Source organism: Ictalurus punctatus, chromosome 20, assembly GCF_001660625.3.
Source record: "Ictalurus punctatus breed USDA103 chromosome 20, Coco_2.0, whole genome shotgun sequence".
NCBI lineage: Eukaryota > Metazoa > Chordata > Actinopteri > Siluriformes > Ictaluridae > Ictalurus > Ictalurus punctatus.
The window spans coordinates 673,066-694,141 of NC_030435.2; the positions used below are offsets into that span (position 1 = coordinate 673,066).

General features: G+C 39.1%; 2 protein-coding genes and 1 non-coding gene across 3 annotated transcripts; 1 reads left to right on the forward strand and 2 right to left on the reverse strand.

Moving 5' to 3' along the window:
* Positions 1-10,902: 10,902 nt before the first annotated feature.
* On the reverse strand, positions 10,903-14,490 carry rpl7 (ribosomal protein L7). The gene is made up of 7 exons (XM_017495536.3): positions 14,359-14,490; positions 13,275-13,428; positions 13,005-13,171; positions 12,475-12,612; positions 12,188-12,297; positions 11,116-11,326; positions 10,903-10,951 (listed from the first exon to the last, which is right to left on the reverse strand). The coding sequence occupies exons 1-6, from the start codon at positions 14,370-14,372 to the stop codon at positions 11,118-11,120; spliced, it is 792 nt and encodes a 263-aa protein (XP_017351025.1). The 5' UTR covers positions 14,373-14,490; the 3' UTR covers positions 10,903-10,951; positions 11,116-11,117.
* On the reverse strand, positions 12,692-12,774 carry LOC124629321 (small nucleolar SNORD12/SNORD106). The gene has a single exon (XR_006984287.1). It is a non-coding gene; the product is annotated as a small nucleolar SNORD12/SNORD106 (small nucleolar RNA).
* A 1,957-nt stretch (positions 14,491-16,447) lies between the features above and the next one.
* rdh10b (retinol dehydrogenase 10b) lies at positions 16,448-20,201 on the forward strand. The gene is made up of 6 exons (XM_017495533.3): positions 16,448-17,138; positions 17,929-18,164; positions 18,251-18,349; positions 18,462-18,607; positions 19,204-19,335; positions 19,827-20,201. The coding sequence occupies exons 1-6, from the start codon at positions 16,850-16,852 to the stop codon at positions 19,948-19,950; spliced, it is 1,026 nt and encodes a 341-aa protein (XP_017351022.1). The 5' UTR covers positions 16,448-16,849; the 3' UTR covers positions 19,951-20,201.
* Positions 20,202-21,076: the final 875 nt, after the last annotated feature.

Sequence of the window (21,076 nt, forward strand, 5' to 3'; positions counted from 1 at the left end):
GGTTAAGGCTCTGGGTTGCTGATCAGAAGGTCGGGGGTTCGACTGCCAAGCTGCTACTATTGGGCCCTTAATCCTCCCTGCTCCAGGGGGCGCTGTATCATGCCTGACCCTGCACTCTGACCCCAACTTCATAACATGCTGGGGTATGTGAAGAATTTCACTGTGCATATGTACATGTGATTAAAGCCACTGAGAGAGAGAGAGAGAGAGAGAGAGAGAGAGAGAGTGAGGAAAAAAGAGGAGTCGTCTCATTATTCCAATAGAAAAGAAAAAAAAAAGATATAAGGATTACCATTAGTAAATGTAATGCTCTGCTTCAGCGGCCAAATCTGAAGCACCTTCTCCGTGAAGATGATCCATTAAAAATATAAGACCATCATACTGACTTTGGAATGATTTTTAAATACAAAACCATGATCACAAAAAAAAGTTTCAGAACACACTTCTCACAAGGTTCTTCATCGGTTCTGCTGAATGATGGGAAATTCCCCCAACACGGTCCCGAAGTTTGAGGAGCACAGAAGCCGCTGTCTTGTGAAACCCCTCACTGCAGCTACAGCAAGTCTGAGACGAGTCAAAGTCCACGGCATCAACACTTTGTCCCTTTATAAACACACACAGTCCAAACTGAACGGCCGCAAACACACGACCCTGAACACACTCATTTTATTCCCAGTGTCGAACTGGTTTCCTGTAAGTGACTCTGGAAACGGAGAAGCGCCTGTGAGGAACAGGGAAGCGTGAGGTTATGAGGTTCAGACCGCACCACAATAAATAAATAAAGAAGAATCCTGTGTGGTTTTATTTACAGGAAGTTTTAAAGCTCAGCTCAATAAACAGTCAGCAAACTGAAGCGTGGGAAGTCTGTGTGTTACCGAGAAAATCACGAGGAAATCACACACACACACACACTTCACACACGATGACGGCACACAAGAACCACGTGTAGTTCCCTAAAGAACCCTCTTACCCACGACATACATGAAGATCCAACATGAAGACCCTCGCACATGATGGAAGGAGGAGTCATCGTTTTAATTCTCTGCAACTCCAACAATTACAGACTCCATCAAAAAGTTTTTAAGGAAAAATATTTTTCAACTCAAAAGAACACTGTTCTGGAACAGATATTTTGCGAGCGGAGAGAAGGTTCCAAGTAGAACTGTTTGACAAAGCTAAGAACACTTTTTAACTAAGATTGAAAGAGTGGAATAAGACGTGATAACATCCATTAATAACCATTAATAAACACCCAAAATAGACGCTTCAAGCTTATATATATATATATATATATATAAAAAAAAAGAAATATACATATGGTTTTCATGGGTTCTTTGGATGGCTCTTCACTTGCTAAAAGGGTTTTTAATACCATTTTTGAAAGGGGAAATAATCAGTTCCAGGGACACAGAACCCTTAATACTTCTCTGAAAGACAAACCACAGAACGATTAAAAGGTTCTACATTTGACCAAAGAATTCGTCATAAATCCTTCAGGGTTCTTCGTTTGTCCATCTGTGGAAATATTTTACAGTTCTATGAAGAACCATACAACAGAGTGCTTCCCTCTACCAACGGAAACAAAGCAGCTGAGATCCTTTAATTATCCAATGAACCCTTGAAGAACCATTTTTATAAGAACGTGTGTACCAAGTTGATAAGTGTGTGTGTGTACAAACGTCAAATTATTGCTCGTAACACTGAACCACCCTGGTACTCGGTACACTCTTGGAAAAAAACAGGGTTCTTGAAGGGCTCTAGCCATTGTAGTGTACTTCCTGTGTTCACTGGATAGTTAAGATTTCTGAACTTCTGAAAAGGGTTTTATTTAGAACCTCTTCTGCAGAAACAATCAGTTGTACGGACTCAGAACCTTTAATGCTTTCCTCAGAGGGACAAATCATAGAACCTTTAGATTTTCCAAAAGAGATTATACCTCCTGTTCTTCTGGACAGTGTTTCCCTAAGCGAAGATTCCTTAATTATCCAACAAAACCATTAAAGAGCCATTGAAGAACCCTTTTCTCGAAGGGTGTTTGTAATAATAATTAATCATGAAATTGTCTTGTATCAGCGTTCTATGTAGAACGTCAGCCTTTTTCAGTCTGTTACAGGGCGTGTTTTGGGAGGTAGACATAACCCGGAGAACCCGGAGAACCTGAACTCCACACAGAGTGTAAGTTCATGAAGAACCCTCAGACTGCTGCAGTGTTATGTATATGGAATTTTTTTTTAAATATGAGAACCTTTCATGAGACACAGTGACGCTCTGGAAGTCCTTCTGTTCCAGCTCGAGTCTGAAGGAACACGTGGTGCTACGGCGCAGTTACGTGCTGGATGAGATCACGCTTTAACCGTCACTGTTTCTCACATGCATTGTGACATTTAAAGTGATGGTTATTTCTTTTTCCAGGTCATCGATGATGTTCAGATTAACGTCAAAGCGATATTCTCCCTGTGGAAGAAACAGAACCCATCACATTTAAATCAACAACGTGCTTCCTTCCATTAAAGACGTGGAGTTCACGTGCAGAACCCACCTCAGCAGCATTATACGGTTTCACAGACAACACCAATGACTCTCTGAGTGTTTCTGTAACAGAACATCCGCATTTTCACACCACTGTGGTGGAGAAGCAAACAAACAAACGCCTATTCAAAACCGTCCACAGTTTTCATACCTCCTTTAATCATGTTGCAGATGTTTAGATCTTCACATGGTACCGGTGACTGAATAAACTCCACCCACAGCTGATTTTTGTAATATGAGGTGATTTTATATCCAGCATGTGCGATCGTGAACTCTGGAGGATAAAAGAGATGGAGATTATCTCCAAGTCAGCTGAATATGAAGAAAGAAAAGAAAAGAAAAGAAAAGAAAAGAAAAGAAAAGAAAAGAAGAAAGGAGAACACTTACAATCCATCACAATATTTAGTTTTGTAATAGTTCTTTTTCATTTCTATGCAGAGTTTGAAGAAAAAAACCCAACAGTTTCCGCATTTTGAACAGAAGTACACATCGAAGTATGCTTTAACGGATTACTGTGGGGGTACAAACTTTTGCTCTCAGCTGTGCTTAACTGTCTTACTTGGAATCAGTGTGTAGTTGGCGATTATTACATCCATCCCATTGGTGCAGGGTCCGGTGCTGATAGAGAAGTAATGCAGCGGTCCTGAAGAACGAAGGAATAAAATATTAACAGCAAATACGTTCAATTATAGAAATAATCAGTTAAATAAGGAGAATACACCGGCCTATTAAATACACCAACAATACACCGGCCTATTAAATACACCAATAATACACCAGTCTATTAAATACACCAATAATACACCAGTCTATTAAATACACCAACAATACACCGGCCTATTAAATACACCAATAATACACCAGTCTATTAAATACACCAACAATACACCGGCCTATTAAATACACAAATAATACACCAGTCTATTAAATACACCAACAATACACCGGCCTATTAAATACACCAACAATACACCGGCCTATTAAATACACCAACAATACACCGGCCTATTAAATACACCAACAATACACCGGCCTATTAAATACACCAATAATACACCAGTCTATTAAATACACCAACAATACACCGGCCTATTAAATACACCAACAATACACCGGCCTATTAAATACACCAACAATACACCGGCCTATTAAATACACCAATAATACGCCAGTCTATTAAATACACCAACAATACACCGGCCTATTAAATACACCAATAATACACCAGTCTATTAAATACACCAACAATACACCGGCCTATTAAATACACCAACAATACACCAGTCTATTAAATACACCAATAATACACCAGTCTATTAAATACACCAACAATACACCGGCCTATTAAATACACCAATAATACACCAGTCTATTAAATACACCAATAATACACGGGCCTATTAAATACACCAATAATACACGGGCCTATTAAATACACCAACAATACACCGGCCTATTAAATACACCAATAATACACCAGTCTATTAAATACACCAATAATACACGGGCCTATTAAATACACCAATAATACACCGGCCTATTAAATACACCAACAATACACCGGCCTATTAAATACACCAACACACCGGCCTATTAAATACACCAATAACACACCGGTCTATTAAATACACCAACAACACACCGGCCTATTAAATACACCAACAATACACCGGCCTATTAAATACACCAACCTATTAAATACACCAACAATACGCCGGCCTATTAAATACACCAACAATACGCCGGCCTATTAAATACACCAACAATACGCCGGCCTATTAAATACACCAACAATACGCCGGCCTATTAAATACACCAACAATACGCCGGCCTATTAAATACACCAACAATACGCCGGCCTATTAAATACACCAACCTATTAAATACACCAATCTATTAAATACACCAACAATACACCAGTCTATTAAATACACCAATAATACACCAACCTATTAAATACACCAATCTATTAAATACACCAATAATACACCGGCCTATTAAATACACCAACAATACACCGGCCTATTAAATACACCAACAACACACCGGCCTATTAAATACACCAACAATACACCAGTCTATTAAATACACCAACCTATTAAATACACCAACAATACACCGGCCTATTAAATACACCAACCTATTAAATACACCAACAATATGCCGGCCTATTAAATACACCAACAATACGCCGGCCTATTAAATACACCAACAATACGCCGGCCTATTAAATACACCAACAATACGCCGGCCTATTAAATACACCAACCTATTAAATACACCAACAATACGCCGGCCTATTAAATACACCAACCTATTAAATACACCAACCTATTAAATACACCAATCTATTAAATACACCAACAATACACCAGTCTATTAAATACACCAATAATACACCAACCTATTAAATACACCAACCTATTAAATACACCAATCTATTAAATACACCAACAATACACCAGTCTATTAAATACACCAACAATACACCAGTCTATTAAATACACCAACAATACACCGGTCTATTAAATACACCAATAATACACCGGCCTATTAAATACACCAATAATACACCGGCCTATTAAATACACCAATAATACACCAGTCTATTAAATACACCAATAATACACCGGCCTATTAAATACACCAACAATACACCGGCCTATTAAATACACCAACAATACACCGGCCTATTAAATACACCAACACACCGGCCTATTAAATACACCAATAACACACCGGTCTATTAAATACACCAACAACACACCGGCCTATTAAATACACCAACCTATTAAATACACCAACAATACGCCGGCCTATTAAATACACCAACAATACGCCGGCCTATTAAATACACCAACAATACGCCGGCCTATTAAATACACCAACAATACGCCGGCCTATTAAATACACCAACAATACGCCGGCCTATTAAATACACCAACAATACGCCGGCCTATTAAATACACCAACCTATTAAATACACCAACCTATTAAATACACCAATCTATTAAATACACCAACAATACACCAGTCTATTAAATACACCAATAATACACCAACCTATTAAATACACCAATCTATTAAATACACCAACAATACACCGGCCTATTAAATACACCAACAACACACCGGCCTATTAAATACACCAACAATACACCAGTCTATTAAATACACCAACCTATTAAATACACCAACAATACACCGGCCTATTAAATACACCAACCTATTAAATACACCAACAATACGCCGGCCTATTAAATACACCAACAATATGCCGGCCTATTAAATACACCAACAATACGCCGGCCTATTAAATACACCAACAATACGCCGGCCTATTAAATACACCAACAATACGCCGGCCTATTAAATACACCAACAATACGCCGGCCTATTAAATACACCAACCTATTAAATACACCAACAATACGCCGGCCTATTAAATACACCAACCTATTAAATACACCAACCTATTAAATACACCAATCTATTAAATACACCAACAATACACCAGTCTATTAAATACACCAACAATACACCAGTCTATTAAATACACCAATAATACACCAACCTATTAAATACACCAACCTATTAAATACACCAATCTATTAAATACACCAACAATACACCAGTCTATTAAATACACCAATAATACACCAGTCTATTAAATACACCAACAATACACCGGCCTATTAAATACACCAACAATACACCAGTCTATTAAATACACCAATAATACACCAGTCTATTAAATACACCAACAATACACCGGCCTATTAAATACACCAATAATACACCAGTCTATTAAATACACCAATAATACACGGGCCTATTAAATACACCAATAATACACCGGCCTATTAAATACACCAATAATACACCAGTCTATTAAATACACCAATAATACACGGGCCTATTAAATACACCAATAATACACCGGCCTATTAAATACACCAACAATACACCGGCCTATTAAATACACCAACACACCGGCCTATTAAATACACCAATAACACACCGGTCTATTAAATACACCAACACACCGGCCTATTAAATACACCAATAACACACCGGTCTATTAAATACACCAACAACACACCGGCCTATTAAATACACCAACAATACACCGGCCTATTAAATACACCAACCTATTAAATACACCAACAATACACCGGCCTATTAAATACACCAACCTATTAAATACACCAACAATATGCCGGCCTATTAAATACACCAACAATACGCCGGCCTATTAAATACACCAACAATACGCCGGCCTATTAAATACACCAACAATACGCCGGCCTATTAAATACACCAACAATACGCCGGCCTATTAAATACACCAACAATACGCCGGCCTATTAAATACACCAACCTATTAAATACACCAACAATACGCCGGCCTATTAAATACACCAACCTATTAAATACACCAACCTATTAAATACACCAATCTATTAAATACACCAACAATACACCAGTCTATTAAATACACCAACAATACACCAGTCTATTAAATACACCAATAATACACCAACCTATTAAATACACCAACCTATTAAATACACCAATCTATTAAATACACCAACAATACACCAGTCTATTAAATACACCAACAATACACCAGTCTATTAAATACACCAACAATACACCGGCCTATTAAATACACCAATAATACACCAGTCTATTAAATACACCAATAATACACCAGTCTATTAAATACACCAACAATACACCGGCCTATTAAATACACCAATAATACACCAGTCTATTAAATACACCAATAATACACGGGCCTATTAAATACACCAATAATACACCGGCCTATTAAATACACCAATAATACACCAGTCTATTAAATACACCAATAATACACGGGCCTATTAAATACACCAATAATACACCGGCCTATTAAATACACCAACAATACACCGGCCTATTAAATACACCAACACACCGGCCTATTAAATACACCAATAACACACCGGTCTATTAAATACACCAACACACCGGCCTATTAAATACACCAATAACACACCGGTCTATTAAATACACCAACAACACACCGGCCTATTAAATACACCAACAATACACCGGCCTATTAAATACACCAACCTATTAAATACACCAACAATACACCGGCCTATTAAATACACCAACCTATTAAATACACCAACAATACGCCGGCCTATTAAATACACCAACAATACGCCGGCCTATTAAATACACCAACAATACGCCGGCCTATTAAATACACCAACAATACGCCGGCCTATTAAATACACCAACAATACGCCGGCCTATTAAATACACCAACCTATTAAATACACCAACCTATTAAATACACCAATCTATTAAATACACCAATAATACACCGGTCTATTAAATACACCAACAATACACCGGTCTATTAAATACACCAACAATACACCGGTCTATTAAATACACCAACAATACGCCGGCCTATTAAATACACCAACCTATTAAATACACCAACAATACGCCGGCCTATTAAATACACCAACCTATTAAATACACCAACCTATTAAATACACCAATCTATTAAATACACCAACAATACACCAGTCTATTAAATACACCAACAATACACCAGTCTATTAAATACACCAATAATACACCAGTCTATTAAATACACCAATAATACACCAACCTATTAAATACACCAACCTATTAAATACACCAACAATACACCAGTCTATTAAATACACCAACAATACACCAGTCTATTAAATACACCAATAATACACCGGCCTATTAAATACACCAATAATACACCAGTCTATTAAATACACCAACAATACACCGGCCTATTAAATACACCAATAATACACCGGCCTATTAAATACACCAATAATACACCAGTCTATTAAATACACCAACAATACACCGGCCTATTAAATACACCAATAATACACCGGCCTATTAAATACACCAACAATACACCGGCCTATTAAATACACCAATAATACACCGGCCTATTAAATACACCAATAATACACCAGTCTATTAAATACACCAACAATACACCGGCCTATTAAATACACCAATAATACACCAGTCTATTAAATACACCAACAATACACCGGCCTATTAAATACACCAATAATACACCGGCCTATTAAATACACCAATAATACACCAGTCTATTAAATACACCAACAATACACCGGCCTATTAAATACACCAATAATACACCAGTCTATTAAATACACCAACAATACACCGGCCTATTAAATACACCAATAATACACCAGTCTATTAAATACACCAACAATACACCGGCCTATTAAATACACCAATAATACACCGGCCTATTAAATACACCAATAATACACCGGCCTATTAAATACACCAACAATACACCGGCCTATTAAATACACCAACAATACACCGGTCTATTAAATACACCAACAATACACCGGTCTATTAAATACACCAACAATACACCGGCCTATTAAATACACCAACAATACACCGGTCTATTAAATACACCAATAATACACCAGTCTATTAAATACACCAACAATACACCGGTCTATTAAATACACCAATAATACACCGGTCTATTAAAAACTAAACAAAACAGCAAGAAATTCCTGGCTTTTGTCCAAAAGATCAAATTTACTTTGATGATACAATAAAAAGTCATTGTTGTTTTTTTTTTTGTCTTATTTATTTGCCTAAATGATAATTTGATGTTTTGTCTGACTTTAGGATCATTTCTATATATTTTTGTAATGACTCTGATGATGATGGTGTTTAATACTCACACCACCTGTACAAGTAAAATCCTGTAGATACAGGACAAGAGCTTATAAACATTAACGTTCACATCAAGCATCAGAAAGGGTTAAAAAGCAGTAAATATTAAATATAATTTTAAAATATATATTTTTGGTAGGGTTTATTTTTGTTAGAATTAAATTTTACATTACAGCTCAGTGTGAAATGAAGCTTAACAACCAGAGACATGTTTAACCCCCCCCCTTTTAAATACCAATGGTGCCAATACTTCTAGAGCAGAATGTAAATCTCAGCATGAGCACAATTCTATATTCAATCACAATTTCATGCATGTTGTATATTTCAGTGAAATAAAAGTTAAAAGTTCTCCATTACTTTAACTGTTTATTTAAAAGGATTAGTGTTGCTTTATAAAGATTACTGCTAATATTGTTTTAGCTACAGAATGTTTTAGTTCTAATAAACATAACATTTTATTTATCTTTACATTCACTACATCCACCTAAATCTAAAATTTTTTTATACATAAATATAAAGCTAAATTTGACTTACCGTCATATTCCCACCATATGGTCATGGAGTTTGAGGAGCACAGAAGCTGCTGTTCTGCGAAGCTCCTCGAACTCAAACAGACCGCAGTTACAGCAAGTCTGAGACCAAGTAACGTCCACCACAGCATCGTGAACACCATCGAACACCGTAAACACACGAGGTACAAACTGAACTGGTGCGTCGAGTCGGAACCTCCAACGTAAATGCCACATGTAAATGCCAGGTTGCTTTTTTTGGACAAAATGTAATGAGGAATTTGTTTTTTGTTTTTTTTAAAGGAAGTGTTTGTATTTAGAGAAGTGATGGGTTAAAGGTGAAACTGCTGGCAAACAAAAGCTCTCCTTTCTGAGACTATGCAACACTTTCAAGGCTAGTACATAGCATTAGTTTTGTATTTCTCTGAATTTATGACCAATAACACACATGAATATTAGATACTTTTACACAAACACTGATTTGTATAATTTGTAGTAAAACCTACAAGTCAACTGGTTGGTTGAATTATTAGTTACACACACGAGGCGGTGATTTGAGGAGACCCGGAGGCGTTACACCACAAGTCAGCATGATTTTCTAATATGCCAAACAATTATTCCACCTCAAGACAGCATTCAGATGCTTTACTTCAAGACATGCGTCAGGTTTTTATCCTTAAAACACTCCAGTGTGGAACTTATTTATTAATTACACATCCCATCTCAAGCCTCCGTTGCCAAAACATTCCAAACCATTATTTTAAAGCTAGTAATACAGGATTGGGCCAGAGAGAGAGAGGAGAGAGAGGAGAGGAGAATCAGTTTTTTTTTTCCATTTCATAGGACAACTTTTTCCACAGGGTTGTTCAGTTCGTATGACTCCAGAAAATACAAATAGGGGATTAAATGAAATGTTCAACTTCAGCAGAGATGCAGATCAACACGGCCTGCAATCCTCTGCACTGTAATACCAGCTGCAGCCGCTAGATGGAGACCAACTCAAAGGAAGCTATATAAAGTATATTAGCACCTTGTTCCAACCATTACAAACAGGAAATAAGGACAGAAGACAGTGTGTGTATTAAACGTTTATTTCCCATAAACCAAAAGATGTCCCAGTACACCTGAAAATGAAAGAGGGGGGGGTTAGATATGAATAATTCCATACATTTTAATTTACACACTAATCCCCAATAAAGCCTTGATTTTGTTCAAGAAAAGCAAATCAGATCTTTCACCTAACAGGGGTTAACCCTTAACTCTAATCCTAACCCTAGGGCTGGTTTACCTTCAGTTCATTCTCCTGATGAGTCTGTTGATCTGGTCCTCTCGGTTCCCGGCGTCTCCTCCCTCCACAAAGTGAGTGGTCTTCTTGTTCATGCCACCACGAGGAGACGACAGTTTGAAGGGCCACAGGAAGTTGTTGGCAGCTTTGAAGTTCCTGCCGACGGTGTAGATCTCATGGATCAGATCCTCCACGCAGATGATTCCACATGGTCCTGGAGAAATTAGGAGCAACGTTCTCGGATTACACACGGCTCTAAGATGCAACATTCAACCTACACAGAGTTCTAAGCGTGGACGCTGTACGAGTGCAGTCACGGTTCTGTTCGGACATCGTCTAGGGTCAGGTGAGAGGATAATCATCGTATCACAATAATCCAAGTTATTTTTATCGTGATGTATAAAATTCAGCTAACCAACAGCCAGGAAAACAAGCGCATATATAAAGACAACAAAAATGAAACTAACTCTGAAAAATAAAATAAACATTAAATCAGCAGCTTCCTTTCAGTTCATTATTTTAAATACCTGAACTTTAAATTTTTTTAGACTATTTCAGAAGTGCTACAATTAATCATGACTGATTATATCGTCAGATTGGCCACCTCGAAACTTCTCCTTTACATTCAATTATTCTGTTACTTAAAGGAAGAGTTTACTGATGACGTATTCATGTGAACCACTCCTCATCCTACAGAAGGTCATGAGATCATCTTCCCAATGACCCGAGTTCAGAAAAGGTCGTATCTAGTGTTGCAAACTAATACTCACTAGATTAGACAAATTTTTAGGCCATTTTAGCATTCTTACTTTAAAAAAAATTAAATGAATAAGAAGCCCAGCAGGTTCTCAAGCAGACATTTATGATGTTCCTGAAGGAGATGTGTTTCTCCAGCTCACATCACAACTGCTGGAGATACAAACAGAGCAGCTTCACCGCCAGTGTGTAAAGTCTGACCACCCCTGCACCTGGGCCACCAATCCCTGACCGCCCCCGATGACCAACCCCTGCTCCTAGTCTGACATCTAGCATCAAATCCACCACATCATTTTCAGTGTGTGTGTGTGATTTTTACCAAGGCTCTTCTCGATGAGGGAGTTGTCCGTCAGAGGAATACGCTGCTTCTTGATCTTGCCGTATCCACGCTTGTAGACCAGCTCACGCACAGACTTCAGGTTGGGGTAACTGAGGGGCACAACCACACACAGGTCACCTAATTACACCTGAGCAGGTGTCACACCTCAGACATCCACTACAAAATCACACCCCCCCTTAACAAACTCCTGTGTTAATATAGCATTCTAAGCTAATTCTATTGGCTGAACATATAAAGAAGTGTAGAATGACAGAATTGCTCGTCACCCCCAGGCGATGTAGGGCTCTGCGATACGCAGCATGTTGATGGAGGCCTTGTTGAGCTTGACGAAGACGCCGTTGAAGATCTGGCGCAGACGCAGCAGCTGCAGAACCTTACGCACTTTAGGGCTCACGCCATTGATACTGCGGAGAAGAAACACACCGAGCATGCAGTGTTAATACAGCTTCGCTTAGACCGGTTTATTTACAGATAAAGAGCCATGTGGTTTCAGTGAGACTGGCTTAATAGCAGAGGAATCAGCACGGTCGATAAGACGGGGAAAAAAGAGCTGCATCATTAACCACCACAATGTTATAACGTGGAACAGATCATCCAAACACCACCGCACTGCTCACCTGTTCATCACATCCTCAACATCTGGAGCGGTAAACGCTTACCCTGGGAAAAGCCTGATACATATACAAGGCTTCGTTCATTTAAAAAAAAGGTCACACATGAAGCAAAAGCGGTGGACGTTTGGGTGAAATGTTCCTCCTGACTGAAAGCGTAACCTCCCTGTAGAGGTAATCCTCACCCTCTGATCCGGATAACGAAGGCCAGTTTGGGCTCAGCGGGGACGTAGAAGTTTCCGGCTTTGCGAGCCATGCGGTTCATGCGGATCTCGCGCCTGTACATCTGCCGGTACTCTTTATGGTAAAACTGCGCTCGGGCATAGATCAGGTTCCGGGTGATTCTCCGATTCTGGAGAGAGGAGGAAAAAAGAAAAAAAAAAAAAAGCACGAGAGGTCAGAGCCCCCCCTCAGGCAATTTACATTACACAAACACGACTTTATAAAGCACGAACCAACTTCTCGGCCCGTAGAGACTTGGCGCGAGCCTCCTTGACGGCAGCATAGATCTTCCTCTTCTTCAGGAGGCTTTCGGGGACTGACGGAGCCTTCTTCGGCTTCTTCTCCTTCGTCTCCTTCTTCTCCACCTCCTTCGTCTCCTTCTTCTCTCTGAAAATAACAGATGTGAGATCAGAACCGAGATCCGACTGCTTAAAGACCACTGTTCAGAAGGAATAAAGTTTTGGCACTCGTGACTCTAATAAAATAAAATTACACTGTCATGTTACACAAAAGGTAACGACAGCGTTAGTTAATAGTCAAACCTCTTCATTACACCATTTTAATGCTGTTACAGAAACAGACACGATATATTTTAGACAAACTGTACCCAGTTACATTGCTTTATTTTAAGTGTTACGTGAAATAACGTGCATCACTGACCCACTGTACTTCTAACTTTCTGCAAGTCTAAACTCTTCGTTTAACATTATTTCAAGCGAGTTACACTAAAATCCAGCAACCTATTTTGCATTAAATCATAAGAATATTATTTTCAGGACAGAAATAAAGCAATTTAATGATCTTAACACAAAAATTACACATGTGATGTGACAAGACATGCTGGAAAATAGGGCTTTGGTTATTTTTCCCTTCCAAAGACTTCAAATTAAACATAGTGATCTGTTTAAAGAAAAGAATAAAATAATGACTTATCAGACTAGCACAGGTAACGTTAGTACTTAGCATTCCAGCTAACACAGGTGTAGAGTACTGATAAACACACTACTCTAGAACATCAGTTATTTACTTGAACATTTGTTCTTGCTGTAAATTTATTCTGTATATTTTTTATATATTAAATCTGAACCCACTCACGAGCTACAGGCCGGTTAACATCACGATGCTAACGCGACACTGAGCCAGACACTACCATCTTTAACATCAACTTTTACACACTTTAGAATTCGTATCAGTGACTAATATCAACTTTAGAATACATCCGAGTGTTTAAACATTATCCTCCATCTGAGATTAACACCGAACAGACTTCAGAGACGCCGATGGAGGAAGATTTAAACGACAAGACACTCGACTTACGTTTCACCCGCCATTATACCCACGGTAAAAGAGGCTTTCACGCATGCGCAGAGACTCCTTATAGGTCCACACACTTCCGGTCAGGATTAGGTAGACTTTGATATCGCCTGAATTTTATAATCAAGTGATTTCATTTTTTAACCAGCAAATATTTATTTATTAATAATCTTTAAACGTTGAAAAGAGTTGATTGACAGTGACAAAATGATATTTTAGTCTAAAATACACGCAAGTTATTTGTGTTATGCTAATCTGGTATCATGAAAACGCCAATAACTGATCTGAACCTAATACTTCAGATCAGTAATACTAAGTAACGAGGAATAATATGGCTTGTAAATCATTTATACAAAAGTTTTTTTCCCCACTCTAGCTTGCTAGCTAGCTAGCTCTTAACACTGAATAAAAAATGATTATTATAAAATTTTAACCGTAAAAATGAGTAGAAAATATTATTTTTGTGGCACTTCAGGCGAGTTAATGTTCACATATACAGAGCGAGTGATTATGGGAAATTAAGTTTTTAGACTCCATGGAAAATATACTTGCTAGCCTACATAAAATGCTTCAGAAGGTTTCAGAAAAACAACATGTATCATAAATAATTAATGTAATGGCAAATATTATAGTCGATTAAAAAAAATCCCTTTAAAACGAGTTATAAAACACCACATTGGTTGCCAGATTGGACAAAACACCCCTTTAAACATCTTTAAACATTTAGTTTCAGTAAAATTTTCATAGAAAGGTTTCTAACCAAAAACAAACAAATAAACAAATAATAGCTATATACACTGTATAATCGTATTATTGAAAGGAATCAATCAGGAGATGGTTATAAAGTAATATAAGTGATGTTTGATGTATGATAAACAATCTCCTGTATTGTGCACATACAGTATGGGGTCTGGGATAGCATGGACATCCAATCCTGTCTACATCTTTACAAAACATACAGTCACACTAAGGGCGTTTTCACACCAGGCTCGTTCAGAGCGTTTGTTTCAGAACCGTTTTCTCCAGTGGTTTAGACATATATGAAGACCACCTGAACGAGGTGGTCTCGGCCCGACCGCAAACGAACTCTGGAGAGTTTAGCGAAAGTATTGCGAGTATTGCAAAAGCAACGGACCAATGAATCAACATGTATAGCAATACATGACGGGAACTGCGTTACATAAAAAAAAAAAAATTGTTTCTCTAACGGATCGTAACATGAATATCGGTTTAACATGTACCACAGACGAGGTAAAATGCCTCATTGAAATTTGGTCTGGCGAACATATTTCTGAACAACTTTCAAAAACACATGAAAACACAGAGGTTTACAAAGTGTTTAGCGAGCATCTCAATGAGATGAGATGAGATTTCTCTGTGGAACATATCAATTAGATCAATTATAATAACTACAGCTAAAAAGAAAGCCACAATAAGCTCACAGAGCTGCTGTCAGTCCATCTGGATGGACGAGCGTTATGGGTGGAACATAAACAGCCCTTCCTGAGTTGAAGTGAGAACAGGGGGTTCTCCAGGACCAGCGTTATTAGGAACCTGTGCTCGAAACAATTTCTTATAGTGTGATGAGACAGAGGCTGAACTTAATGTTAAAGCTACATTAGGTAAGGTTAATCTTTTCACTCAATATCGGGTCTCTAAGCGTTCGACGGGTTCAAGATTTGAACGATTCTCGCCCATGTTCACGAAGCTCCGCCCCCAGGACCTAGAGTAGCTATAGTGTCTGTAAAATGACTGACAAGAGGCACACCCATACACAAACAGGCATTCTAGACCGGAAGTCAGTTTTCCACGCAAGTTTTCTCAAGCAATGATAAAAAATGAACTGTTGCACTTTTAAAACATGTGTTTGGCACAAATACAACACAGCTCATCATCCAAAGAACACGATAGCTACTGTGAAGAATGGTGGTGGTAGCGTCAGGCTTTGGGACTGCTTCTCCTCAGCTCAGACAGGGGTCTTGTCAAAACAGCTCCATATATAAAGTTTTTATCTTAATTTCTGTCTGTACATAAACAACAGAAGAAGAAAAAAAAACAGAGACAAAAACAGAATTAGCACACTGTAAGGGTGTGTAGACTTTTCCACTTCATTTGGTTTGAGGCTTCGTCGTTGTTATTATCCATGCCATCCTGGAAAACCAAAATGATAGCCTATAGATCCATAATCTGATCTCCAAGTCTAATCTGGCAACCTCGTTCCTCTGACTGATGGGATTGGATCGTCTGGGATTTCTGTGACTACATCAGCGTGACGTCATCAGCTCGGTCCAGTATTTATGATAAGAGCAGAAGGCCATGTAATGAGGAGTTAGATGTGTGTGTGCGCGCGCGCTGCAGAAGTCGATCAGCTGATAGTTTAGTTGTGTGTCTGTGTGAGAGTAGATTGGATTTTCTGCACTGAGACGCGGTTCCACATCGAGTTTTTTTTACAGAAACTTTGTCGGTAGTGTCTGTAGTGAGGCGGTTCTTGACGATGCACATCGCGGCGGAGTTTTGCGTGATGTGCGTGAAGGTGCTCTGGTCGTTCGCGGCGGCGGCGGCGCGGTGGCTCGTGAAGCCGCAGGAGAAGCGCGTGCAGGGCCGCGTGTGCGTGATCACCGGGGCCGGAAGTGGACTGGGACGCCTGTTCGCGCTGCACTTCGCCCGCAGAGGTGCCACGCTCGCGCTGTGGGACATCAACCGCACCGCCAACGAGGAGACCGCAGAGCTCGTGCGCGAAATCTACCGACAGAACACCACCGACACCGGCACCACCTGCACAGGTGAGTCCAGAAACTCCGGCGCGCGCGTCTTCTCTCTCAAACGGAGTGTTTATCAGAGCTGAGATTCAAATTAAATACAGAATCCCAGATTATATAAAATGCTGAAGTGGAATGTGAACAACAAAAATATAAAAACATTTTTTAAAAAACATTTAAACTCTGCATTTATCAGATTTCTCAGTCCAAATATTAGCACAGATTCTGAAATTAAAGGAGATTTATGCTCCAGAAGTTGAAAAGGCTGAATCTCAGGGAAGATATTTCATTCTATTTTGTGTGTAAAAGTCTTCTAAATTGAAGTACAGACTCTAGAGCGCACTGCAGGATCCTCCTGAATCTAAAACTTCACCTTCCAAAGGAAAAAACTCCCAAAAAATATTCTTTGAAAGTTTGTCTTCAAAAATCATCCAAAACGTTCACGCGAAACGTTTGAACATTTCGTCCAAATTGCAAATGAACTCAGATTTTAGTTTGTAAAGTTATTTCTGAAATTCATCCTGAAGCAATTTTACAGAGAAGTTCCATCCTGAAGGAAATATATATATAATCTCAGATTAGCATTTAAAGGCTGTAAGGGTGACCTTAAAATGGAGATTTCATCCTCGACAGTTAAAATCGTAATCCTTCTCCAGAACTGTCCGTCTCAGAGATTTACGCCTCAGGTGTTAAGACGGAATCCCAGAGTTGGCGTGTGATCAGGATTTCTCCATCAAACACGTTTAGAGATTCACACACTCGTCATCATTACATTATTATTTTATTCATTTTGAGAGCGATCGTGTGTCTGCAGGTCCGGACGACAGGGTTGAGGAGTTGCCCGCGCTCCAGCCGCGAGTGTACACGTACGTGTGTGACGTGAGTAAGCGTGAGAGTGTGTACGCCACGGCCGAGCAGGTGAGGAGAGAGGTGGGAGACGTGACGTTCCTCGTCAACAACGCCGGCGTGGTTTCAGGACATCACCTTCTCGAGTGTCCCGACGAACTGATCGAGAGGACCATGATGGTGAACTGCCACGCCCACTTCTGGGTCAGTAGGAGAAGTCTTCGTCCTGTTAGCATGCTTTAAATCACGTGACTCCGTCAGGGTGTTCATTCGTTTCGTGTGCTTCACAGACCACGAAAGCTTTTCTCCCGAAGATGCTGGAGTTAAACGAGGGACACATCGTGACCGTCGCCAGCTCTCTGGGTCTCTTCACCACGGCCGGGGTCGAGGTGTGTGTCCTGTAGTTGTATTTTGTGTGTTAATTCTGATATAAATGTAAAGATGTTATTTTCTGTAGATCTCATGCTCTTCCTATACTCTCTCCAACGTGTCTTGTCGCAGGATTACTGCGCGAGCAAATTCGGCGCCATCGGCTTCCACGAGTCCCTGAGCCACGAGTTAAAGGCGGCGAATAAAGACGGGATCAAGATGACTCTGGTGTGTCCGTTCCTGGTCGATACGGGGATGTTTAAAGGCTGCGAAATCAGGTTGGTCACCGTTTAGCAGAGTAGACGCTCAAAACCTAGGGTTGAGTGCAAAGCGTGGCTTCATTTGACAATTCATCTACAAAAAATACAATTCCAAGATGTTAAAAAGTAAACGTCTCCTGTAACAAGACAACAACCCAAAATATACACCGCAAACAACAGCGTAGTTTTATTATGTGTGTTATATGAAGGAGACTTAAGACAGGAAGTACACGTATCTTGCTAAGCAGTCACCTTTGTTTTGCTGTAGGGGTGTACAAACTTTGGCACAAATCTGTATGTAACGCTAGGATGTATTGAACGTTGTATTCTTGGGAAAACGGGATGGTGTAAAGTTTATTTATCGTAACTTCAGAACAAGTCAGAAAGAATTCAGTTATAATGTTTATAAATGAATGGATAACGAGCTGGTTATAATCGATGGGGTTATTATAAGGCGCCGTTATAATTTACTGTAATTTATTAACGATATATCGATGTGATACGTTAATAATAAATGAATTACGATGTATTGTAATATAGGAATGATGTAGAACTGAGCGTATTTTTACCCACCGTGTCGTATGTGGTTGATGACGGTCTTTTCTTCTGCACAGGAAGGAGATCGCACCGTTTTTCCCGCCGCTGAACCCGGAGCACTGTGTGGACCGAGCCATGAGAGCCATTCTGACGGATCAGCCGATGGTGTGCACGCCGCGCGCCATGTACGCTGTCACCTTCATGAAAACGTGAGTATCTCTGTATCGCGGCACTGATGTTTATTTACTAAGAGGAAAAAAAATATCAAATACAAAAGACAGGATGTGTAAATAATATCGAGTAAATGTGCAGTGGTATAAACTGTATATGAAACTGTAGTGATGTAGGCGCTTTCAGGCAGGTGTTATTACATCATAAATGATAAGAACCAATCAGGTTTCAGTATGCAAATGGAGCAGTGCTTTATGGGAGAAACGGAGCAGGGTTTGTAGAGCTGTGGTTTTGTTTTGTTTTTTTTTCTTAAATTTGCATATTCATAGAATCTGAATTTTACGAGCGTTAGAGCCACCAAGTCAAGCAGTTTATTATTCAGTAAAGGAGGAAAATAATCTGTTTTGAACTGTCGTACTTATGGAATTTAAACTCACGGCCTTCCGAGCATGCGAAGCTTACACTTCCCTGGGTTAGGGCTCGGGTGAAGTTAGCGTTTTCTTCACTGATGAAGCTCTCTCTGTTGCAGGATTCTGCCGTTCGACGCCATCGTGTGCATGTACCGCTTCCTCGGCGCTGATAAATGCATGTATTCCTTCCTGGCTCATCGGAAAGAATCCACCAACAACAACGAGTCGAAACTCAGCATGTAGTCACTCTGGATGCTCTGTGAAATGCTCGCCGGATCGACACGTCTTCTAACATCTCTAACGCTCTTGTTCATCTGGAGCAAAAAATTCAAACTGTAACGACACGACCCAGAAATCTATGGATCTTGTTAAGCTGCCTTCGCATTTCCGTTTTTAAGCTCGATAATTTCATCATCTACAGGTTATTAGATATGTGACGACATTACATTCGTTTATGTCCTGATTATTACTTATATTAAAAAAAAAAAAGAAAAGAAGAAGAAAACCTCGCAGGAAAAACCGGGGTTATTGTTCAAGACGTGACAAGCTGGGTTATCGCATCATAAAATATAAGAACCAATCAGATTTCAGTATGCAAATGCAGCACCGGTTTATCGGGGGGGAATTATTTAAATAATGACCTTATGTTCTCATTTGGAGGCGTTTTAACCGTAAATGAACTTCAGTCACGGTACCGGACGCACAGAATTCTGGGATGTCCTCCTCCTCCGAGCAGGACACATGCTTCTGATGTTTCCATTAAACATGTCCTCTAGAAGACGTCTGGCCTTACGCCGCGCTCTGAACAGGACAAAAATAACAACCAGCAATACTGTGTGTTAATGATCGGCACATGTCTGTATAAAGTCCTCTGATCAGCTTGATTATGAAATAATGCAGTATGTTACTGTAATCGTGTACAGCATCTTTATTTATATTTAATATTTGTAATATCTGTCTTGTTCCTTCGCTTTCGATTCCACACTGTGACTAAACGTTTATGCGGCTTCTGGCTGAAGCTTTGTTACTATTAAACATTGTTCTTTTTCTGAAAACTGTTTTTAAAAATGTATTCTCTATTCAAATGTGCAATATGTATTATTATTGTTACAATAAACATTTTAACCTAAAAAATAAACTCGGTTGTTGTTTTTTTTGGGGTTTTTTTTTTTTTACATACGATTCGAAACAGGAGTCTTGTTGGAGAAATCTGACAAAAAGTGTGTAACATCTTTAGTAATAAGTGATAATGAAATGTACACACAGATACGTCTTTGCTTTAGATGTTCAAATGAGTGTACTACAGTTGAGTGCAAAAGTTTGTGCACCCACACGTTTTTTTTTAACGGAAAGAGACGTAAACATGATT